Source organism: Lycorma delicatula, chromosome 13 (assembly GCF_047948215.1).
Source record: "Lycorma delicatula isolate Av1 chromosome 13, ASM4794821v1, whole genome shotgun sequence".
In the NCBI taxonomy this organism is placed as follows: domain Eukaryota; kingdom Metazoa; phylum Arthropoda; class Insecta; order Hemiptera; family Fulgoridae; genus Lycorma; species Lycorma delicatula.
The window spans coordinates 52,446,812-52,473,034 of NC_134467.1; the positions used below are offsets into that span (position 1 = coordinate 52,446,812).

General features: G+C 29.7%; 2 protein-coding genes across 4 annotated transcripts in view; both read right to left on the reverse strand.

Moving 5' to 3' along the window:
• Nucleotides 1-2,232, reverse strand: part of LOC142333831 (uncharacterized) — a 38,107-nt gene extending 35,875 nt beyond the window's left edge. For both annotated transcript variants that reach the window (XM_075381381.1, XM_075381379.1), the window contains exon 1: nt 2,093-2,232. In XM_075381381.1, coding sequence (XP_075237496.1) covers nt 2,093-2,120 — 28 coding nt within the window. In that variant the 5' untranslated portion in view covers nt 2,121-2,232. The remainder of the gene's footprint in view (nt 1-2,092) is intronic.
• Nucleotides 2,233-20,000: 17,768 nt separating this feature from the next.
• Nucleotides 20,001-26,223, reverse strand: part of LOC142333652 (uncharacterized) — a 61,362-nt gene continuing 55,139 nt past the window's right edge. For both annotated transcript variants that reach the window (XM_075381033.1, XM_075381034.1), the window contains one exon: nt 20,001-23,381. In XM_075381033.1, coding sequence (XP_075237148.1) covers nt 23,139-23,381 — 243 coding nt within the window. In that variant the 3' untranslated portion in view covers nt 20,001-23,138. The remainder of the gene's footprint in view (nt 23,382-26,223) is intronic.

Here is a 26,223-nt window from a genome sequence, read left to right on the forward strand (position 1 = left end):
AGTGGCATAAAAGTGACTTTATTTCTTTTCTTCTAGAACAGAAGTACTTTAGGCCTACGGCTTTCTGTTCATTCCAAAATCTAAACAGTCCCTTCAAATGCAATGAATGCCAAAAAAAAGATCAAAACACCCACCCATAAAGATTTAATTTTCACATTAAGGATATATTTACAATTTCAAGAGATTAATAACAAACTCCATAAAATGTAACCCTCGAAGAAGACCTACGCAAGACATATGTCTCCAGCCAGAATAGGTAACCTGATAATAAAGTATAAGACCTTTGTCGATAAGCCTTAACTTAACTGGATGAGGGAATTTATGGACTTATTGTCTAAAAATTAGAATCTTCCCTCCCCCCCTTTGTGTCTGAGAATATATATTTGTGTCCTTTCTTCATGTGAAAAAAGTGATTAATCAGCATACTAACTTTCAGCCCCGATATCCTAAGATCTGAAACAAACTCGCATTAATTAGGTGATAAGAGCTAGAATTGCAGATGTGTATCCCCCATGTGTTTTACAACTTGACTTCATAAATTGTAAAATATACTCGCATCCTGTCTTTGCTTGTTCTAAGAATTAACTCATTTCATCTACAAATTCCGCATATATGCAAGGATATACCTACATCACATGACATGCACATATACAATGAAAATGTGCTACTGATGTCCGGCAAATAACAGATACATCTAATATCTTTTCTGAATAAGAACTTTTAATACATTTACCTCTTTAGTAGCGTTCAAAAGTCTCAAAAAAGTAGACCCTCAAAAAAAAATGATTAATCTTTTCTTCTAAAATAATAGGTACATGAAATAAAGAAAAGAAAAGATATAAAATAATTATTAAAGCTTATTGCTTTTCACACTTTAAAAGAAAATGTACAAATTTATGGTTTTATTTATTTCAATTAGTGATACTTTTTAAAACTATCAACAGAGTAAAAATGATTCTGTAAAAATAAATTTAATTCAGTTTATTTAAATTATCAATAATTTATTAAAAACAGCAAAGAAGGTAAAAAAGCACATACATCAACAGATTGTACTAGGTTACAAAAAAAAGTAATTCTGTTCTCTACTTTGAAAGACATGAATACATAACATATTTTTACTACATATCAAAACTTGTTCTGAATTTTGAATCGGTCCCAAAGACATACTACATGTTTCAGATGGGAAATTAGTAATTAATAGTAGTAATTATTATTACTAATAATAATTAATAAGTTAATATATGATTCTATACATTTATAATTTAATATAAAGATTAAATTTGAGATGCTTTATTTTAATATAGTTTACGGTGAAATAATATGTAAATGAAGTTAATTTGATTGTTCCTCAAGAATTTATCGTTTAACAAGAATCTCAGAAATTTCATTAAAGGCAAAAAATAACATAAGATAAAATATTATCTTTAATATTAATAGTACCAACATAATTAGCAACATTAAATCTAAACGAGAAATACACCACCACATACAGCTTTATCCATACTTAAAGATAATTGATAAGAACATACAGTAAATGATTTCTTGAACTCAAATACAACAGTATCTGTGTATAATTGATTTTTGTTACATGTTTAAAAAATACAGAAAGTGATGTAAGGTAAAAAAATATACTTTATAAAATAAATCGGATAAATTGATAAAATGACAAACTAAAGAAACACTCTGATATCAAACGTTCAATTTAAACAGATTTAGCAAAAAATGATTCCACAAAATAACAACTTCAAAAATATGTTATATTACTACTAAAACAGGAAAATAAATCTAAAACTTGTAGCTGAAATATTTGTATGTGTAATATGCATACATTACAGCAAAATTTAAAAGAAGAAATACAGTTAAAAGGGCATATTCAAATTAACAAATGGCTCAATGTAAAAGTAAATTCAACTAAAAATGTTTCATGAAACTAGTTACTTTGCTAATTATCAGCTGCGTAATCTACCAGATTTTATGTTATGATATGGTACGGAACCGGTACCGGCTTACAGATTTTATGTAATACTATAATAAAAAACGAATATAGTAGGTAATATTATTTAAGGAAGAAATAGTCATTAAATAACCTTACCGTAATTACAATTAGATGTAGAGTTCATTTTAGCGCCTTAAAAATGTTCTTCACAGCAAACGAAAACGCCAACTTTCTAGAAATACCTACAAGCAAGACGTAAATGAAGGAAGATGTTACCGCTCGTTTTGCACGTCCGTTATAAAAAAAAAAATTCCCGGTATTGTTTTTTTAAAATTTAACTGCATATCATTAATCAGCTAAATGTCTTTTAATGTTTAAGTGTAAAACACAAAATAAAATTAATTCTTAATCGGAAATAATTTTAACAATTCTACCAGTTAAAATGATAATAATAGAAAACTGGATTATGTACACACAGAGTAATATTTCCTGATGATTATTATTCAAAAATAATTTATTGTATTTCATAATAAATATCTCTTGCGGGTTTTCTCTCCTTAAAATAAAAATCAAATAACTGGTCAAAAAATGTTTAATTTAAAAAAACGTAATTTAATACTGCCAATTCCTGTGAGAATTACATAAATAACATTAGAAACAGTTAATAGATATTATATATTTATATTAATAGAATTTTCTAAACTATTAATAAGTTGCCATGGACTGTCTCCTAATAACAAAATTGTATGGGCCTTGGTGTATTTAATTGTTTTAACTAATCTGTTTTATAAAATAAATTACTGTTTATAACTGCACAAAGATTTCTCAGTCAGTAGTACTGTTATTTTAATAATAACAAAATTTTATTTTATAATTTTGAAACATTCTTTTTCTGAGATATTAAACTGCACAACCACATCTTGTAATCTAACTTGAAGATTCCAGGAAATCTTGTCTTCTCAGTCTTACATTACATGAGGCAATTCTGTTAATAAATCTCATTAGCGAAAGCATGCTACAACATAAGATTCTTATTAAATATTTGAAGTAATTAAACATTTAAATGCAATTTTAAACTACTATAGCCATTTCAATACAAAGTTCAATTAAAACATAGGCCAGTTAACCTCAGCATACTTGAGTGTTGACCAGAAGCTGTCTATGTATTGACCACTAGCATGCTGTCTATGTAGGCAGTTTTTTTAAAATTATTAACCTAGTTTTTTTATTAATATTCTTTTTACCAGCTGTTATGTAACAATTAGAAATAATTTTGTTTCTTGATAATTTTAGATCTCAAGAGTGCAAAAATATAAAATTCTGCTTATATGCACCTTAGCTTCATTCACACTCATACATATATTCCTCATTCATCCTCTGAAGTATTATCTAAACAGTAGTTACCGGAGGCTAAACAGAAGAAAGAAAGGAGTCTTCTTATAGTTTTTTTTTTTTTTTTTTTTTGTCTTCAGTCATTTGACTGGTTTGATGCAGCTCTCCAAGATTCCCTATCTAGTGCTAGTCGTTTCATTTCAGTATACCCTCTACATCCTACATCCCCAACAATTTGTTTTACATACTCCAAACGTGGCCTGCCTACACAATTTTTCCCTTCTACCTGTCCTTCCAATATTAAGGCGACTATTCCAGGATGCCTTAGTATGTGGCCTATAAGTCTGTCTCTTCTTTTAACTATATTTTTCCAAATGCTTCTTTCTTCATCTATTTGCCGCAATACCTCTTCATTTGTCACTTTATCCACCCGTCTGATTTTTAACATTCTCCTATAGCACCACATTTCTAAAGCTTCCAATCTTTTCTTCTCAGATACTCCGATTGTCCAAGTTTCACTTCCATATAAAGCGACACTCCAAACATACACTTTCAAAAATCTTTTCCTGACATTTAAATTCATTTTTGATGTAAACAAATTATATTTCTTACTGAAGGCTCGTTTAGCTTGTGCTATTCGGCATTTTATATCGCTCCTGCTTCATCCATCTTTAGTAATTTTACTTCCCAAATAACAAAATTCTTCTACCTCCATAATCTTTTCTCCTCCTATTTTCACATTCAGCGGTCCATCTTTGTTATTTCTACTACATTTCATTACTTTTGTTTTGTTCTTGTTTATTTTCATGCGATAGTTCTTGCGTAGGACTTCATCTATGCCGTTCATTGTTTCTTCTAAATCCTTTTTACTCTCGGCTAGAATTACTATATCATCAGCAAATCGTAGCATCTTTATCTTTTCACCTTGTACTGTTACTCCGAATCTAAATTGTTCTTTAACATCATTAACTGCTAGTTCCATGTAAAGATTAAAAAGTAACGGAGATAGGGAACATCCTTGTCGGACTCCCTTTCTTATTAGGGCTTCTTTCTTATGTTCTTCAATTGTTAATGTTGCTGTTTGGTTCCTGTACATGTTAGCAATTGTTCTTCTATCTCTGTATTTGAACCCTAATTTTTTTAAAATGCTGAACATTTTATTCCAGTACGTTATCAAAAGCCTTTTCTAGGTCTATAAACGCCAAGTATGTTGGTTTGTTTTTCTTTAATCTTCCTTCTACTATTAATCTGAGGCCTAAAATTGCTTCCCTTGTCCCTATACTTTTCCTGAAACCAAATTGGTCTTCTCCTAACACTTCTTCCACTCTCCTCTCAATTCTTCTGTATAAAATTCTAGTTAAGATTTTTGATGCATGACTAGTTAAACTAATTGTTCTATATTCTTCACATTTATCTGCCCCTGCTTTCTTTGGTATCATAACTATAACACTTTTTTTGAAGTCTGACGGAAATTCCCCTTTTTCATAAATATTACACACCAGTTTGTATAATCTATCAATCGCTTCCTCACCTGCACTGCGCAGTAATTCTACAGGTATTCCGTCTATTCCAGGAGCCTTTCTGCCATTTAAATCTTTTAATGCTCTCTTAAATTCAGATCTCAGTATTGTTTCTCCCATTTCATCCTCCTCAACTTCCTCTTCTTCCTCTATAAAACCATTTTCTAATTCATTTCCTCCGTATAACTCTTCAATATATTCCACCCATCTATCGACTTTACCTTTCGTATTATATATTGGTGTACCATCTTTGTTTAACACATTATTAGATTTTAATTTATGTACCCCAAAATTTTCCCTAACTTTCCTGTATGCTCCGTCTATTTTACCAATGTTCATTTCTCTTTCCACTTCTGAACACTTTTCTTTAATCCACTCTTCTTTCACCAGTTTGCACTTCCTGTTTATAGCATTTCTTAATTTCCGATAGTTCCTTTTACTTTCTTCATCACTAGCATTCTTATATTTTCTACGTTCATCCATCAGCTGCAATATATCGTCTGAAACCCAAGGTTTTCTACCGGTTCTCTTTATTCCGCCTAAGTTTGCTTCTGCTGATTTAAGAATTTCCTTTTTAACATTCTCTCATTCTTCTTCTACATTTTCTACCTTATCTTTTTTACTCAGACCTCTTGCGATGTCCTCCTCAAAAATCTTCTTTACCTCCTCTTCCTCAAGCTTCTCTAAATTCCACCGATTCATCTGACCCCTTTTCTTCAGGTTTTTAAACCCCAATCTACATTTCATTATCACCAAATTATGGTCGCTATCAATGTCTGCTCCAGGGTAAGTTTTGCAGTCAACGAGTTGATTTCTAAATCTTTGCTTAACCATGATATAATCTATCTGATACCTTCCAGTATCGCCTGGCTTTTTCCAAGTGTATATTCTTCTATTATGATTTTTAAATTGGGTGTTGGCAATTACTAAATTATACTTCGTGCAAAATTCTATAAGTCGGTCCCCTCTTTCATTCCTTTTGCCCAGCCCGTATTCACCCACTATATTTCCTTCCTTGCCTTTTCCAATGCTTGCATTCCAATCTCCAACTATTATTAAATTTTCATCTCCTTTTACGTGTTTAATTGCTTCATCAATCTCTTCGTATACACACTCTACCTCATCATCATCATGGGCGCTTGTAGGCATATAGACGTTAACAATCGTTGTCGGTTTAGGTTTTGATTTTATCCTTATTACAATGATTCTATCGCTATGCGTTTTGAAATACTCCACTCTCCTCCCTATCTTCTTGTTCATCACGAAACCTACTCCTGCCTGCCCATTATTTGACGCCGAGTTAATTACTCTAAAATCACCTGACCAAAAGTCGCCTTCCTCTTCCCACCGAACCTCACTAATTCCTACTATATCCACATTTGTCCTACCCATTTCCCTTTTTACATTTTCTAGCCTACCAACCTTTTTCAAGCTTTTAACATTCCACGCTCCGACTCGTAGAATGTTATTTTTTAATTTTCTGGTGACCCCTTCCTTAGTAGTCCCCACCCGGAGATCCGAACGGGGAATATTTTACCTCCGGAATATTTTATCAAGGAAGGCGCCTCCATTATTGCTATGTGAAAATGCAGAGAGCCACATTTTCTTGGAAAAAAAGCAGCTGTAGTTTTCCATTGCTTTCAGCTGCGCAGTACTCAGAGGACTGAGTGATGTTGATACGGCCGTTTAAGTCGTCCTGACTCACGCCCCTAACAACTACTGAAAGAGCTGCTGCCCTCTTTCAGGAATCATTCCTTAGTCTGGCTCTCAACAGATACCTCTCCGATACGGTTGCACCTTCGGTCCAGCTACTCTGTATCCCTGAGCACTCAAGCCCCCTCACCAACGGCAAGGTCTCATGATTCATAGAGGAGGCTTCTTATAGTAAAAATTATATATCTAAAATCATACAAATTTGTATAGTAGCTACTGAATTAATGTAGTTATTGGTCTATTAAATTAAGTAATTATTTAAGTTTGATATTACCTTTTTCTAATTTTTTTTTTCAGTTTTACTTCAAATAATTTTTTTTTATGTAAAAAAAAAGCTTTCACGAAGATGAAAAGATAAAATACCTTACCTGTGCTTAAATAAAATTAAGAAAATAAATGAAGATACATAAATAAATTATTACAGAACTTATTTATTTTTTTTTTTTATTCTCAAATCTGAATGACATTAGGTTATGTATCTAATCTAATTTATGATAATTTAATACTAACAAGAGCAGGTGGCCAGCTAACATTGGAGTTTACTGATTTCCTTTTGCAGGTTGTTACAGGGGGAGTCCCTTTCTTTAAATCCAAAATGGCGGCTTCAAACTTAGCTCCATTTAAATATTTTTGATTTATTCTAGTAGCTTATCTATATATTTAAAATAACAGCAGCCGAGTAGTGACCATTCCATCTCATCATTGTGAGGTCTTGGGTTCAAGTCTGTGCTGTCCTTTTTTTGAGTAAACTGCATTTAATGATTTTCAAGTGTTTCAAGCAACTTATTTGGATAGCCATCACATCAGCGATAGCAGCTGAATGATCTGATCTTAAGATAGAGAGGTGTTGGGTTTGAGTTTCCATGTTGTTTTTCTTAAATTTTATTTTTTTCTTACATAGACACCGATGTAGGCAATTCATTTACTTTTTTAAATAAATCTACACTCTATTCTACTGGAATAATGAACAGATGTGAATGTCTAAACCAATCTGTAGAGAAAGTCCAACAGCAATTAACTCCTCTATATTCCACTTCATTCAGACTGGTACTTGTATCTGCCACCGACAGACGATAATGAAATTTTTTTTTTGTAATGCATGAAAGAAATGCCATGCCTGACCGAATTCAAACCCAGAATCTCTGGATGAAAGGCAGACTGCAATTCTGTCACAGAGATTGGCTTTTTATTATATAATAATCATAATAATTATATTTTCTAGTCTGGAAAATATAATTATCTGGAAAAAGTCTGGAAAAAACTATATGAATTTCATATCTGCTAATATTAATATATATAACTGAATACAGAAATTATTAATCTAAAGAAAACAACTTTGTTTTATAAAACTTGAAAAAAAATTATTTTTATTTTCTAATTGTCTGTTACAGTTCAAAAATATTTATATTTTGTGTGTTTTTTAAAATTACTATTCTGCAGAGTACTGAAATTTAAAATAAATTTATTCAAGTTTTATAAAAAAAATCTGTTCGATATCTATTTGTTAATCCTTCATTCCCATATGTTCATAAAGATTAGTAGGTTAATTATTGTTATTTTCATGAGTAAACATTAAATTCATATAATTTTTTTTTAAGATTCTTATAAATATTATATAATAAAAAATTATTCTACATAAATCAACTTCAGATATACAAATAGCTACTTTGAACGCTTGAAAATTTTTAGAATTTATTTACTTGAAAATCATCCAGAAGGTTCTGGAACTGAGGTTAAACTTATGAATTCTGGTAAGGGTTAAATACAAAAGCCAGTTTTCTAAAGAAAATCCACAATTATCATTAACTGAAATCAGTTAAAAATATCTGTTGTTACTTAAAAAAATCAGTTGTTTTTTTGACCAATATGATACACAAGGAGGTAGCTGAAATGCAATGCACAGGTGTTCTTATCTTGCAAATAAAAATAAATAGTCAAATGAAAAATTATGACATATAAAAATACATTTTATGTTACAAAATAATTCACAGACAGTGAACCAGCATTCACACTACATCAATAAAAATGTTGGTGGTCTTTCTTTGACTTCTCTGTGTCTTGTTCATCAACCGTGGTGAAATGAATACCCTTAACGTCTCTCTTAAATTGTAAATAACTGAAACTTTCAGGGCCCCAAATCTGGTAAGTATGAAATAGGTTTAAATTTTATTTTCACAAGAGCCTCAAAGGTTATAGGTTGTGATGTTTGTGGCCAAACATTATCATGTTATAGATTATTGACTCCACGGAACATAACACATACATTTCCAAGATGTTTTAAAAGCACCAAAAAGAGATGTTTCTACCTCTTTTTGGTGCTTCTTATCAGATACAAAAACTGATCGACCATTCTGAATTTCATCCTCAAATATTCACTTTACTGGCTTCTGAAGCACGAAATTTTTTGCCTCACAGTATTTCGATCAAGAGTTTCATTACATAAACATCTTTTAGATGATGATGAATGTGATTAGCATTCACTTTCTCCACAGTTAAAAATTCAATCATTGTACATTATTTTAGGTACGACATAGCAGGTGTACTCAACCCCATAACAATGACAACTGAAGAAAATAAGAGCCCATGGGTTAATAAGTTTTGTAGTATTAGTAGTAGGAGAAATAAACTACAAGATGGTTGCATCTGTCACTTTGCGTGACATTTTGTTCTTCCGTTATGTTCCATTGTGCATTATATTTCAGCACAGTGTATTATGATTTTTGGCTTATAACATATTCCTCTTAAGGAAACATTTATTTTTTTTTGGAATTTTCTATAATTTAATATGTATATGTTCATATAAAAATAAAATTTTAATCTATATCTCAATGATTAATTTTTTTAGGGTTCTGTAATTTTCATTATGAAATCAAAACAATCACTTTATGGCAGCATAATGTATTATTTCTCAATTTTAGTACAGGAATATTTTTATAAATAGGTTGTACAAATAAAATAGGTTTTTATAATAAGTCGTGGCAGCAGCCACGTGTTAGAACATCTGTTTACAAACTTTGCATCGCTTTAGTAATAAATCAATGTAAAAAAGGAGTTTGAGAAAATTTGTGCCAGTGTTCTTTTTCGCTCTCAAAAATGGCTAGAGTTTGTGCAAAGTGGTCAAAGAAATGTCAATTCATTATATGTAATAAACAGTGTAAAAACCAACAGTACTAGTAGTATATCATCAATAGTGAGGCTAGCAATGATGAAAATACAAGATTTAGCAGTGACAGAATGGCTAAAGACAAAATGCCTTCAAGACAAAACACAAAATACAAATGAGTCTGAATGTGCTGATACGGGACCGATGCAGAGGCAAAATTTTGTTCAAAAAAATTTAGTGGAAATAAGCATTTGAGAAGAAGCCCCATACTGTACTGATGGTTATGTATCAATGAAAAGTACTACTGAAGAATTAGGAATAAGTACAAGAGGATGATGTAAGAAAATTATAAACATATGTGATAACCAAAGAATCATTAACAATGAGTATAACAAAACTTTAAAGTAAAAACAAAGAGAAAGTCGAAAAGAATTATTGCTAAAAGTAAAGAAGATAAGATACAAGAAAATGAGGAGCAGTTGTATGGATATGGCCAGTTTTATTAAGTTTATTGTGATTTTTTTTTTTTGTCTTCAGTCATTTGACTGGTTTGATGCAGCTCTCCAAGATTCCCTTTCTAGTGCTAGTCGTTTCATTTCAGTATACCCTCTACATCCTACATCCATAACAATTTGTTTTACATATTCCAAACGTATACAATTTTTTCCTTCTACCTGTCCTTCCAATATTAAAGCGACTATTCCAGGATGCCTTAGTATGTGGCCTATAAGTCTATCTCTTCTTTTAACTATACTTTTCCAAATGCTTCTTTCTTCATCTATTTGCCGCAATACCTCTTCATTTGTCACTTTATCCACCCATCTGATTTTTAACATTCTCCTATAGCACCACATTTCAAAAGCTTCTAATCTTTTCTTCTCAGATATTCCGATTGTCCAAGTTTCACTTCCATATAAAGCGACACTCCAAACATACACTTTCAAAAATCTTTTCCTGACATTTAAATTAATTTTTGATGTAAACAAATTATATTTCTTACTGAAGGCTCGTTTAGCTTGTGCTATTCGGCATTTTATATCGCTCCTGCTTCGTCCATCTTTAGTAATTTTACTTCCCAAATAACAAAATTCTTCTACCTCCATAATCTTTTCTCCTCCTATTTTCAAATTCAGCGGTCCATCTTTGTTATTTCTACTACATTTCATTACTTTTGTTTTCTTCTTGTTTATTTTCATGCGATAATTCTTGCATAGGACTTCATCTATGCCGTTCATTGTTTCTTCTAAATCCTTTTTACTCTCGGCTAGAATTACTATATCATCAGCAAATCGTAGCATCTTTATCTTTTCACGTTGTACTGTAACTCCGAATCTAAATTGTTCTTTAACATCATTAACTGCTAGTTCCATGTAAAGATTAAAAAGTAACGGAGATAGGGAACATCCTTGTCGGACTCCCTTTCTTATTACGGCTTCTTTCTTATGTTCTTCAATTATTACTGTTGCTGTTTGGTTCCTGTACATGTTAGCAATTGTTCTTCTATCTCTGTATTTGAACCCTAATTTTTTTAAAATGCTGAACATTTTATTCCAGTCTACGTTATCGAATGCCTTTTCTAGGTCTATAAACGCCAAATATGTTGGTTTGTTTTTCTTTAATCTTCCTTCTACTATTAATCTGAGGCCTAAAATTGCTTCTCTTGTCCCTATACTTTTCCCGAAGCCAAATTGGTCTTCTCCTAACACTTCTTCCACTCTTCTCTCAATTCTTCTGTATAGAATTCTAGTTAAGATTTTTGATGCATGACTAGTTAAACTAATTGTTCTGTATTCTTCACATTTATCTGCCCGTGCTTTCTTTGGTATCATGACTATAACACTTTTTTTGAAGTCTGACGGAAATTCCCCTTTTTCATAAATATTACACACCAGTTTGTATAATCTATCAATCGCTTCCTCACCTGCACTGCGCAGTAATTCTACAGGTATTCCGTCTATTCCAGGAGCCTTTCTGCCATTTAAATCTTTTAATGCTCTCTTAAATTCAGATCTCAGTATTGTTTCTCCCATTTCATCCTCCTCATCTTCCTCTTCTTCCTCTATAAAACCATTTTCTAATTCATTTCCTCCGTATAACTCTTCAATATATTCCACCCATCTATCGACTTTACCTTTCGTATTATATATCGGTGTACCATCTTTGTTTAACACATTATTAGATTTTAATTTATGTACCACAAAATTTTCCTTAACTTTCCTGTATGCTCCGTCTATTTTACCAATGTTCATTTCTCTTTCCACTTCTGAACACTTTTCTTTAATCCACTCTTCTTTCGCCAGTTTGCACTTCCTGTTTATAGCATTTCTTAATTGCCGATAGTTCCTTTTACTTTCTTCATCACTAGCATTCTTATATTTTCTACATTCATCCATCAGCTGCAATATATCGTCTGAAACCCAAGGTTTTCTACCAGTTCTCTTTATTCCGCCTAAGTTTGCTTCTGCTGATTTAAGAATTTCCTTTTTAACATTCTCTCATTCTTCTTCTACATTTTCTACCTTATCTTTTTTACTCAGACCTCTTGCGATGTCCTCCTCAAAAATCTTCTTTACCTCCTCTTCCTCAAGCTTCTCTAAATTCCACCGATTCATCTGACACCTTTTCTTCAGGTTTTTAAACCCCAATCTACATTTCATTATCACCAAATTATGGTCGTTATCAATGTCTGCTCCAGGGTAAGTTTTGCAGTCAACGAGTTGATTTCTAAATCTTTGCTTAACCATGATATAATCTATCTGATGCCTTGCAGTATCGCCTGGCTTTTTCCAAGTGTATATTCTTCTATTATGATTTTTAAATTGGGTGTTGGCAATTACTAAATTATACTTCGTGCAAAACTCTATAAGTCGGTCCCCTCTTTCATTCCTTTTGCCCAGCCCGTATTCACCCACTATATTTCCTTCCTTGCCTTTTCCAATGCTTGCATTCCAATCTCCAACTATTATTAAATTTTCATCTCCTTTTACGTGTTTAATTGCTTCATCAATCTCTTCGTATACACACTTTACCTCATCATCATCAAGGGCGCTTGTAGGCATATAGACGTTAACAATCGTTGTCGGTTTAGGTTTTGATTTTATCCTTATTACAATGATTCTATCGCTATGCGTTTTGAAATACTCTACTCTCTTCCCTATCTTCTTGTTCATTATGAAACTCACTCCTGCCTGCCCATTATTTGAAGCTGAGTTAATTATTTTGAGTTAATCATCTGACCAAAAGTCGCCTTCCTCTTCCCACCGAACCTCACTAATTCCTACTACATCCACATTTATCCTACCCATTTCCGTTTTTAAATTTTCTAGCCTACCAACCTTTTTTAAACTTCCAACATTCCACACTCCGACTCGTAGAATGTTATTTTTTAATTTTCTGGTGACCCCTTCCTTAGTAGTCCCCACCCAGAGATCCGAACGGGGGACTAGTTTACCTCCGGAATATTTTACTAAGGAAGGCGCCTCCATCATTGCTATTTGAAAATGCAGAGAGCTACATTTTCTTGGAAAAAAAGCAGCTGTAGTTTTCCATTGCTTTCAGCTGCGCAGTACTCAGAGGACTGAGTGATGTTGATATGGCCGTTTAAGTCATTCTGACTCACGCCCCTAACAACTACTGAAAGAGCTGCTGCCCTCTTTCAGGAATCATTCCTTAGTCTGGCTCTCAACAGATACCTCTCCGATATGGTTGCACCTTCGGTCCAGCTACTCTGTATCCCTGAGCACTCAAGCCCCCTCACCAATGGCAAGGTCTCATGATTCATAGAGGAGGGATTGTGATAGTGGAATAGATTTATTGTAATAGTGGAAACTAACATCAGAGGGTATTTTTATTTTTAAGGAATATTATCTCAAGTTTTAGTGAACCGATTTGCTTGAAATTTGTTGTTGTGTATGTAAAAAACTATTGTAGAATTTAGTTGAACCTCTAACATCACTGGAATAACTGATAACTTTTATGTGAAAATGTTTTTTTACATTTAATTTTTTTTTTTTAATTTTTTCACTTCTGTAATAATACATTTATAAATATGTAACAATTAATACCTATTAGGTTTAGGTTCAGCATGTGTACAGGTGTACAGTGAATATGATAAGTCGTTGACTATGCAAGACTATGCAAGATGAGTAGTTTTAACAAATATGTTCCTTTTTTGTGAACAAGACAGGAAACTTTAGCAAACTTATAAAATTAAATTTAAAAAAAAGTATTTGTTGCAGCACAGAAACAATTACATATAAATGAAGGCAATGTTAAATTTCAAAATGGTGCAGTCATTACATTAGAAAATATTATAATTTTCATATTTCTCCCGGTCTGTGGGTTAATGCTCCCTTAAGTTATCTAAAAGAAAATTATTACTGAATTGGAGAGTACTGTTACAAAATCAATAAAAAAATAGTTTAATTATTCCATATGGTTATGAGTAAGTCTCAAACATTTGTTACTAAAAAAATAAAAATGAATTACTAAGAGAATTGACAACCTCCATATTTTTATATCTGTTAAAAAATAAATGAGTATAATTTGATTTTTTTTTTATTATTCAATTTATTATTTTGAAAAAACATAATAATGTAACAAATATAATAATATATTTTAAAATTAATGAGTAACAAAACATCTTTGTTAAAATTATATAATAAATATCTAAAAATATAATTAAATATAATTAATATCAATAAAAAATATAATTTTATATTAAAAGTACATTAATATATAATACATTTTTCTTAATTAATCAGTATGAATGTATAAATTTTATTATAAAAATTAAAATTTAAAAATATATGAAATATAAAAATAATATATATTTGTTTAATACAATAACCAATAACACTCTTCGGTTAACTTATAGTAATTACCACCACAATTTTTTTTATATTGAAGAAATGTTTACTTTTATAACCGGCGATTGCTGAGTAAATTTATGATAATGTACATGTGTAAAAAAATAAAATGGCAATAACCAATCCCACTGAGGTAGCAGCTAAAAATATATTTTGTATGATTATTTTTGGTGAGGTCGTATTCTCCCTTCGATTTTCCTTCTGTACAGCAGGTGAATTTTTTGGCTACCAAACTCATTCATTTTTTTATATTGTACCGAATAATTTTAAAGATTATTTAATAAATCTAATTCTAACATTAGGATTAAATTCATACTGAACCCAGGTGACCGGTACTGCAGCATTTGGATATAAAATCTACAAACGTTTCTATCGATAATCAACAGATAGCATTAGAAGAGGTGAAAACTTACAAGATGCAGATGTCTATAACTTCCCAGTGGAAACACAAATACTGAACAACAGGGAGTTGTAATGCATAAAATCACTTGCATTAAAATAAATATTACAGCTGACATGATAATTGATGAAAAAAAAAAAACTGCAAGCCATTGAACGCGACACACAAATAGGATTGGTCATTTTCTCTACAGAACAAATGATTAAGGTGGCGAATAGCAGCAATACTAATGAAATAATCTATTGGACCAAAAATATGAACTGTCATTTTGTCCTTTTTACTATTTATAGCAGATATAATATCTACACACAATTCTTGGTTTTGTAAAAAAAAAAACCACTAACTGTACCTCTTATTTCCTTAATGAAATGTACAACAAAATTAAAGATTAACCCTTTACATAGAGAAACACAAATGAATGATCAAACCCAAAATTTAGAGTGAATTAGATGATATATAACAATAGAGTACAGATTACACCACAGTGGTGGAATGACACCGTAGTTCATAAGGCAGAGCATAATATTATGAAATACCTTTATAACTTTTTTTCTTTTTTTTTTTTAAACTCTGTTACTTTTATAAGTGTCATAGCTGTTCCAAATTTATATCTGATATGAGAATCAGCTGTTCTTAGCAGTAAGTGCAATTAGCAAAGATACAATATGTTTGTTATTATTATATTTATTTATTTATTTATAACTATATTTCTAAATAAATAATTTTTAAATGTATTTCACAGGAGGGTAAAAAATGGCAAATAGATCCCCTTTGTTTTAATAATTTCAATTTATAACTTCTAATCGTATTCTTTTATGAATGAAAATAGTTGGCGAGTTATTGTATTTAATTTTTTTCTTAAATGAGATTAGTTTTATGAAATTTATAATCAAAACCTTTTGGATGCTTTCAAATAATAAAAATTTCACCTTCACTATTAAAATATTGTACTTGTTCAGTAATACACAAATTTCTAAATAACTTTGGGCAATTTAAAGAAGATTTTTTAAAAAAAATTACTTAATAGATGAATATAGTTTATCACAATGCCCGTTGTAAATTCATGAGGGTTCATATTATTACTTCCTGAGGCAGACTATACCATAGTAAAAGGTTTGTTTAATTTTTTTCTTAAAAAGAAAAATTTTTTAAGAAAATTGAATAAATAAAACATTCAATACATGAATAAAACCAAAAGGCTTTCTGATTTCCCTCCTGGAGTCAACAGGTTAAATGAAACTATTAATCTTTTCATTCAGTCCCTTGATTACCATATTTTAATAATTTAAGTCGTAAAATAACGATTAAAAAGATTATACTTCCAATTGTTAAGAGTATGAAATTTTAAAATCTATAAAAGAAACATTTGAAGAGAATGGAGAATGATTCCGGTCTATTCACAGTAAAAGATTTTACTACATCAGAGACTTCATTATGTTGATACAAGCATCAACCATCATGTCTATCAAAACATTTCCACTTAAAAAAAATATGAAAAATTAATATTAAGTGATGCATAAAAATATTAAAAATAAATTAATAATAATAATAAATAAAATAAAAATACATTTTTTAATACGTTACAGTTAATATTACTTTAAAGTTTTTCTTCACAAATTATTAATTATTACATATTGTTTAAGTAGAAAATTTTTTTTAGCTATAAGAATAAATAAATTATTACAATAATTAATTCTAATCTTCGAAAACTAAACAAATGGAAAATTTAAATCGACATAGGTCCCAATTAGTTTAAATTGGGACTGATTGTAGTACTACAGTAAAATAAAAATTCAATATGGTGGTAATTAAGTCATCAATAAAATCACAGACAAGATATCAACAAAATATATAAAATCTGTATATTCAATAGATAGAAACCAAATATACTTCAATGCACTGAAAAATAAATAAATAAAATAAAAAATTTAACTAAACTTAAACTAAGGTACGATACTACTTTTGTTTTGTTATAAATTGTTTTTTTCACGAACAAACAACTTAACATTTTTTATCAATTAAAAAAGTAATTAAAAATATTTTTGTCTTCATGTAATATCACTAAATAATGTAACTGCAATGATAGCTGGCCACTAACACAAATACTTGCAACACGTTCTTGGAATGTCACATTACTTGCAGATTTTAAATATGGTGTTCTAAGTACTTGGTCACCCACAAACTCAGCTTAAAATAAACACGTCAAACTTGCACTCTCAGATTGGGAATCGCTTGCACGTTCATTCATGAATATAAATTTACATTTTACATGTTCAAGTGTGAATGCTAAGTAAGAATTCTGTTCAGTTTAAAATACTAAATGTTTCATGCACGGCAGATTTATCAGCTCTGTTTTTAGTTTCATGCAGTACATTTGGCTATATAGTAAGAAATACAGTAGATACCATGAGTTTATTAAGAGGTAAAAAGAAAAGAGTGCTATGGCATTTTTACAGACAGTGAATATAGAAAACATATAAATAAAAAGAAATAGTTAAAGAAATCAGAAAGTTTTATATACATATTAACATACTAAAAGAATTATAGTAAGATAATCTTGAAGATTTTAAAAATTACTTGAAGGTTAGCAGCACTGTTTTTGTAGATTCATTACACTTAGCAAGAAGAAAAAAATACCAATGTGAACACCTACTTCACAGATTGCTTGTTCTACCTTATTAAACTCTTTTTGAAAACTTCCGTACGGAAATAAAAAGAAACTTTAAGAATCTTTGCAGCATGAATAAGCCAGGTGACTATGAACACCTTTTTTTAAAAATTTTAAAGAAGATAAAATACGGATAAAACCAAGAGATATATATAAAAATGGTTAGGTAGACTCGCAATCAAACTATGGATTGTAAAATGTACTCGTGAATAGATTATGACCACAATTTAGTAATGATAAAACACAGGTTAACTTTAAGAAACTAAGAAAAAAATATAAATAAATTGGTTGGTAAGTAAAAGAGAATTAAGTGAAAATTAAAATTATGATAAACAGCCTGGAAGTTTACAAAAAGAAGATTTAATAGAAAATGTGTGGTTATTTACAAGCAGGGCTACTAATTTAGAGAGTAGATGATTAAGTAAAAAAAGAAACTACAGGATAACAAGAGCTGTATTAGAACTCACGGATGAAAGTACAAAAATTCAAAAGATGATAGAGTAGGAATGACAGTGAGAAAAAAATTACAAAGTTGAGAGAAATGAAAAATTCTCAAAATTCTGGATGCGATTTAGTTACTACACGTTACATTAAAAAAGTGAGGAACCCAGAGATCTGAGGGTATATGATAATGGAAAGAGACAAGAGGTCTCTTTGATTGCCCTCATTGTATTTTGGATTATAAGAAACAAAGAAAAATAGGTGAATACCTTAGTGAATACTATACTACGTACAGTACAGTTCAATAAGGAAATCAGATTCTAAAATAGATAAATTGAGCATAAAAAAGAAAAGAATGTGGAAGTATATAAAAACAATCAAAAATTAATTTTGAAATAGGAAGACAAAATATATTTCATCATTATGAACAAATAGAAAAAAAAATAAAAATACAATTCAATAAAAATAAAAAAATATTGGAAACTTTAATAATATCAAATTACATACAAAATATTAAATTTCAATTAGAGTGACACAAAAATAAAATTTAATTGTCAATATATTAAATTATTTTTTAAAAATATCTATAAAAATCATCTGAACAAGTAATAACTACAGGAAAAAACATATAACAAAACCATTAAATAATTTTAAAAAATCAAACAAATAATAATACTGGTTTATGAAATCGATACAAAACTATAAAATAAAACATCTCACTAGTAATCTTCTAATTCAGCTAACAGAATATATTTTAGTTGGTGAATAAAAACTTAAAATTTTAATTTTTTTTTTAAAAAAAGATATTCGTGATAATTAAAAAATATCCCTTCACTATTTGCCAACATTCATGATATATCCATGGTAATGTTAATGTATTTCATCTGACAGGTTCCGAGTTCAAATCCTGATCGGATATCTGGTTTTTTTCAAATCCTACAAATTTCTATACTATTTTATTTTGGAAGGCATTTGGTCAAATCAATCTCACCAAATTCCTACAGGCTAAGACCAGGGAATAAATACATGTAAAAAAAAATAAGCATCTGGATTACTATAAAAAAATCACCCCAAAATTTAACCGATCAACTAATCGGTTTTTAGATCTTTAAATTAAAAAAAAAATTAACCTTAAATTCTTTATAAAATTTTTTCTCCTTTCCTAAGAGTTAAAAATTATGAACATCTATAAATTTTCATAGAAAATAGATACAAAATAATTTGTTCAAAGACCTTAGGTATGTTTGCACCATGTACATGAAATTATACTATACCAGAAACTTGTTTTATATCAAAGTTTATAAAAAAATAAAATTATTTATAAAAGTTTTAAAATAAATTTATAAGATTATAAAATTTAACAGTTGGGGAAAAATGTTTAATAGCTTTTTTTAGCATTATAATCAAATAATTGTTAAAAAATTTTTCTAATAGTGTTTTCATAATAAAGAGAGCAAGTAGATGAGAAAAAATCTAAGCAGAATTATAATAATAACAGGTTCTTAATTATTTAATTAAAAATAATTAATAATAATTATTTTTTCACCTCCAGGAAGTAGGTTTGAATGAACAATCTATAATTTAACTGAATATTTCTACTGGCTTTCTAATTATCAAGATGGAAAAGATTGTTCCTTTTAATCATCTACCTGTTCTTGAATGTGTAAAGTAAAAAATATACCCTCAACATCGTAATGGATTTTGAGCAGAATGATTGCTGTTCTGCTGCACAGACACGATTTTATCTTAGTGGAACTGTTAGTCTTGTAAGAGACAAACAATTCCTCTTTATAAAAGAGTAAATTGTTCTTCCTCACTGCTCATCTGTCTACCTTTTATGTCGATCCCTTTTTCTTCATTTTCAATCGTGTGAAAATAAATCTAATCCCAGTAGGTCAATACCAGAAGATGTCGGGTCCTATAAACCTATTGCATCTTTGAACTCTGAACCGATTTGATATCTAAAATATACGTATAATTTACTACAGGAAGGATTAGGAATAACTGAACAAATTAAAGTAATCATATAAAAAAATAATTTATTTAAATATCATTAAACTCCAAGAAATATATCTATTCTACAATCTATTTTACTTAAAAGAAATGATGTAAATAAACCGTTTCAGTACAATGATACCAAAACGATTACTTTTATCATCAAGAAACTTTGTACTGCCTGTTTAATGTTATAAATAGATTCCAGTAGCGATGATAAAAATAAAAGACAACCGACTCAAAAATAAAGCAATTTAACTTGTATTCATTTTATCTTGTATATGATAAATTCTATGTAAATTGTTTATCTATACATTAATTTATGGCAAACACACTGATATATTCAGACCATTTTCATCATCTGTTTTAATCGACTTGAAAAAAAATCATTAAATTAGATTAAAAAATATGATAACATTATTATTTGAGGATGAATCTGACAATTAATGGGAAATACTTACAACAAAACATTTTCAGTGACCACAATGACAAGAACTTCTGTCAATAACCAATTAAAGCATTTATTTTACATCAATATCGATGAGAGTGGAACTTTATCTTTTATAAACAATTTCTAAAATGAAATCTTCCCCACCGCTCTTAATATTACAAATTAAGAAAGAATTAAGATTTGTATGTGTGAATATAATATGCATGTTGGCAAGCATAGAAAAATCCTATTACAGACTAGGACATGAATCTGTTACTTTCTGGATGAACTGCAAAAATATTATTACTATTCCATATTAATTTATGTATATATATATATATATATATATATATATATATATATATATATAATTATTATATATATATATAATTATTTATAGTTATAAGCTACCAGAAACACACATATATAAAGTAAGGTTGAACTTGCATTCAAGTCGGGTGTCAAAAATCCTTCTTCTTCACTCAATACGTCCTTTTCGGATCTCTTGGGTCCATCATCAGTCAATAAGACTGAAGGAAAAGGATTTTTAACACCCGACTTGAATGCAAGTTCTATCTTACTTTATACATGTGTGTATTTGGTAGCTTATAATTATAAATAATAAATTATTATCTGACACAGGGGGCAGCATGTTTGAAAAATTAAATATATATATAATATCAATACAGAGTTAACAATACAGTTTTTTTTTTAATTATTTTTATTAAAATATTAAAAAATAAGTAGAAATAAAAGAAATAATAACATCAGTCTATTAATTTAAACAACTAATCTAGCTATAAGAAAAATTAACTACAATTTTTTTTTTCTTTTCAACAAACAATTATTATAATGATAATTTAAATACCCTGCTCATATAATTTATAAATGAAGCCAATTTTGTATTACAAATTATCACTAACTCCTACACTTTTCTAAAATTATTTTGAGTAAAATGTACAATGAAAGTATGTAGAGTTTGTAAAAACATATTTTTATGCATATAATAATTATTCCAAGGACCATCTTTAAAAAAAAGGCTCCATAAGAAAAAGAGATTAGGTTTTAAGGATACTTAAAAATACGGATGACAAAAAGATTAAAAAATAATCATTAATTATCTTTCTAGATTAAAAATAAATAATAACTGGTTATGAGCAATCTATAAAGATATAAAGGAATTAAATATTACAGAAGAAGCAATTTTGGACTGAAATACTTGAAGAAATATAAAAATTTCAAAAGTTTTCATGAAAAAGAGAAGAAAATTTTTTTACGAGATCAAAGAATGAAAACATATGCTGGAATAAAAGGAAACAAAATAAAAAGAACTGTTTTTTAATGCTATCTATAAATAGTCTGAACAAAACAATAATTATGGTAACTGTGAGCCTGAACGGCCTCAACTTAATATCTACTGGAATATGATGGACAATCGAACTAGTATAAAACAGAAAAACTTATAGTAGTTGTTGGACAGTAATCTTTATCTGTGTAGGCTTCATAGCTGATAAAGCGTTCAAAGGTCGTTTGCGATAACATTATTATTGTAGTGCGCTGAGTTATAGCTAGCTGTTCAGAAGTACCATAATGTGTTTGTGATAACTTTGAATTAATCCTAATTACTGGCACTGAACTTTCACAGTCGGTTGATAGGTTAGGTTGCCAGCCACTATGCTGCGAGCAGTAGCATCTTGGCCTTTCATCCCAGGTCCCTGGTCCCAGGTTCGAATCCAGGTCAGGCACGGCATTTTCACACATGCTATAAATCATTCATTTCATCTTCTGAAGAAGTACCTAATGGTGGTCCCAGAGGTTAAAAAAAGAAAAAAAAAGGTTAGGTTAGGTTTTCAAAAGAAAATACAAGGACTACAAGACCAAAGTTCATCACTTATGGTCCAGCCTTGCTTCAAGGTATCCTGATTACATGATGGAGTTGCCCAAAACAGCTGATAACAATGCTACTGCCATTACAGAGTCTGAGGAAGAATACTAAGGTAATTTCACTCTTCTGACTTTTGAAACTTGTATTTATATTAATTATATATAATATTTTTCAGCATATGTTAATTTTAAAAAGATTAACATTGATTACATTCAGGCTCACAATTACTATAATTACATTCAAGAGGGTGTTTGAACAATCTGAATATGTATTATGTATTAAAACACAGATTAATTGAAAAAAATTAAGAATATACTTTTTTAATATATACTCAATAAAAATGAAAAAATTGATGAATAAGATTGTAAAATGGCTGTAAAAAATGGCTTCCTGGATTTGCCCCTTAAATCATAATTAATGATTCATAAAACTTCTAATCTCTCATAAAAAAAAATGAATAATTTATTTTTTGAAATTTATATTATTTTTTTTATTACAATTTTTTTTTTTTTTTTTTTAATTAAAAACCTGAATCATCATCTTAAATGCATAAAAAGAATTTTTATACACAGTACATTAACACAGAGTTTGATGTATTTTATGTTTTGCATTATTCTCCACCAATTTAATGTGAAAGTTTACTATTATTTGTTCTCGTCATAGAGTAATTACTACTTTTACTGTACATTTTAATCTATCAATTAAACCGTTAAAACCACAAACATAGAAGTTGGAACATAAAAAATAACACAATTTACTGGTGTTAAAAAAACAAACAGACTTACATCGGTTAAGACTGACCGACCGAGTTTACGATCAAGCTTCTACAAAAATTTTAACAAAATTTTCACACCGGATAAAAAACCAAGTGTGCATGTTGAGTAACAAACAGTAGATTCAACTGCGAGTCAAGGCCTATGTTATCGATTCTAAGTAACGAAGCAGTTGTTTGTTTTGGAGTTTTTTCAAGTAATGCGGTACCAGATACACGCATATTATGAATGTCATCAGAATTACCAAGCGTAATATGACATTTAACATCAATATGTATATACTTTTTAATAATAATACTGTTCTTTTCATCTTTTTCCTGTAACAAAAGAAAAATAAAAATTTTAAATTTAAATTACCATTCCAATTTATTATATTTATATTTAAAATGCATTAATGAAAACAAATAAGATAAAATATCGGTCAAGGCAAAATGTTACTCAGATTAGGCCATGCTGATATTTTATAATTTAATGACTTTAACATGACTATGTTATCTATCCTGACCATAGGCACTCCTTTATAGATTGATAATACCTTTCTTATTCTCTTCTATTTCCTTACCCTTCATTCCTTTTTCCTTGGATTAGTGGAATGGAAGCCAGATCAGCTACCAACTAGTTTCACCTGCGGTTGGGGTGTCATCCTGAAATTTGTTGTTGTTTGTTGAGATCTACACAATAATTATGAGAAATAGTCAAGGAGTTGTCTGTACAGGGAGTAAAAGAGTGCTGAAGGCTGAACACAAGAAGAAACGGTGAACACAAGAAGAAACTTTCTGCTTCTCATATCCTCACCTTTAATAGATCTTCCTTGCTGGAGAAAGTGGAGAAAGCTGATATACACTACCTGAATGTGCAAGCTTTTGTGTCGCAACCCAAAAGTGCTTCAGGTAACAATGATTTGGCAACTCTGCAGTTTGATACAAGACCTTAGAAACGTGTCTAGTGAAGAAACACATGACGGGGAATCGTGCAAGGATTCTCCCATCTTTGACTGGGAGGACCGCTTACTGTTAACAGTCTACTGGAAGAGTGTACAATAAATGAAAACCTCAGAAACAGGTACAAATTAAGAAACACGGTTGCTGCTGATTTAGAAAATGACAAATAAGGAAAAATAGTTGCTTACTAGAAATCAGCAGATTACTAATGTGTTTGTAGTAATTCTTTCATAAAAATCAGTATGTTAACTAAGAATCCCCTGTGTGAAAGCCTCTGTGTTTACACCTCATCACAGGGGGTCTCAAAATTACATGGTATTGTCAAGACTTTTTTGTGTATTTTTTTTTTGTACATTTTATGTTGATGTTTTAATTTTTTTGTTTAATGTAAATATCAGGGCCTTATACACCCTGTATGTAACATATGTGTGTTTTATTTAATTTTTCATGCCGCATTTATTTTTTGTTAAAAAGCTTTTTTTGTAAAATGTAAGGGCCCTGTACACCCTTACTTTTGATGATTCTACTGGTGATTTAGTCCTTTTGTTTTTGTTTTCAAACAATGTGACCAGGGCTAAATGACCTTAGAGGGTGATGCCCAAAAAACTCAAAAAAATAAGAAAAAAATTAGAACTAATGACCTTAGAAGTTAAGTTGATGCTCTCCCCCATCCAAAGAAAAATATTTACTGGTTTATAAATACAATAATATAATATTTATTTTTACAGTTTCAAAATATAAACAATTTTAAATTATATACTAAGCTTAATAATATAGATGAATATATAAAAATAAAACCAATGAATCCTAAAATATTTCTTTATAGAAATTCCTTTCTATTTAAAGATGTTAAACATAAATAAACAGCAAAATTGGCCCAAAAAAATTCTTTACATATAAAAAAGTAGAAATAAAAAAGAACAAAAACAATTTCTCAGAACCAATTCTATTCTGAACTAAAAAATATAACAATAAATTTATTAACTCCAGAGATAACGAAACACGAAGGATTTTAACTGGCAAGAAATTTGAAAATTTTGTTAATTAAAATTTTCTAATTTCTTTACACTTCAACTTATTCACTTAGTTTACCCTTTGAATCTCATGTGAAACATTCATCGATTTCCATTTTTGTTTTTACCTTTATTTTTATTTATTATGGATTCATAATAAATGGAATTTGATATACTAAACGCATTAGGTAAATATCTATGATCATCAGACTTCTTGATAACTAATAATAATTGTACGAATAATGACAAAGATTCCAAATTAAACAGTTCTTGTTTTTCCACTATCTTTTTATCACTTTTTTTTATCAACTTTATCTTTTTATCAATTTAAAGCTGTCATCTAGTTGTTACAGTTTTATCCATTTAACAAAGTGGTACAAACTGATTAAAAAGAAGAAAAATATGTTTAGAAACTGATAAGAGAGAATTAGAATTACTAATGTAGCTTGGAAAAATTTCATTTGTGAATATTGCAAACATTAGAGAAATAAGAATTTTTTTGCTATTGTGCACGTCACAAACATATAAATATACACACAGAGACAGTGTGTGCGGAGATGATTTTTATTAATTTAAAAAAATGTCTTACATTAGCTCAAACCTAGATTTAAATTTATTACCTACTCTTAATGGCAAAAATATGCTAAGAACCTTTCATTACAAGTTATTTTTGAATTTATTCTGAAAATTACATGACTCTTTTACAATGTTTTAAATATTTTCAGAAACCTGTAAACCAATTAATTAATGTTGAGCGAGCATTAAACTGTTGATACAATTTCAAAAGTAAGTTAAATTTCAACAGTGGTTACCATACAACATCCCATCCCAACCCCATAGGGGAAGATACCCGCCTAGTGATGTTTCAGTCGCCCCCACCCCCATTTCTTACCCTGTTGGGCTTTAACGGGAGTCGTCCTATGACTTTTGACATCTCATAGTAATAAACCTGGAATCGTTGGGATGCCAGCAATGCAAATCCCTCGGCAGACAATTGCATCGGTGATTAAATAACTCAGTTTATTGCCTTCGCTGTAAGCCTCGTCCGGACATCTTGAATGTCCTACATCATCTCCCTCTGAACTAGCTAACCAAGCTTGCGGAAGGGCAAACCCCACGCCTTTTTCTACTTATTATGTGACAATTTCATGAATATCTAGTAATTTGAGGCAAAACAACACAACGTACCACCAAACATGTTGATT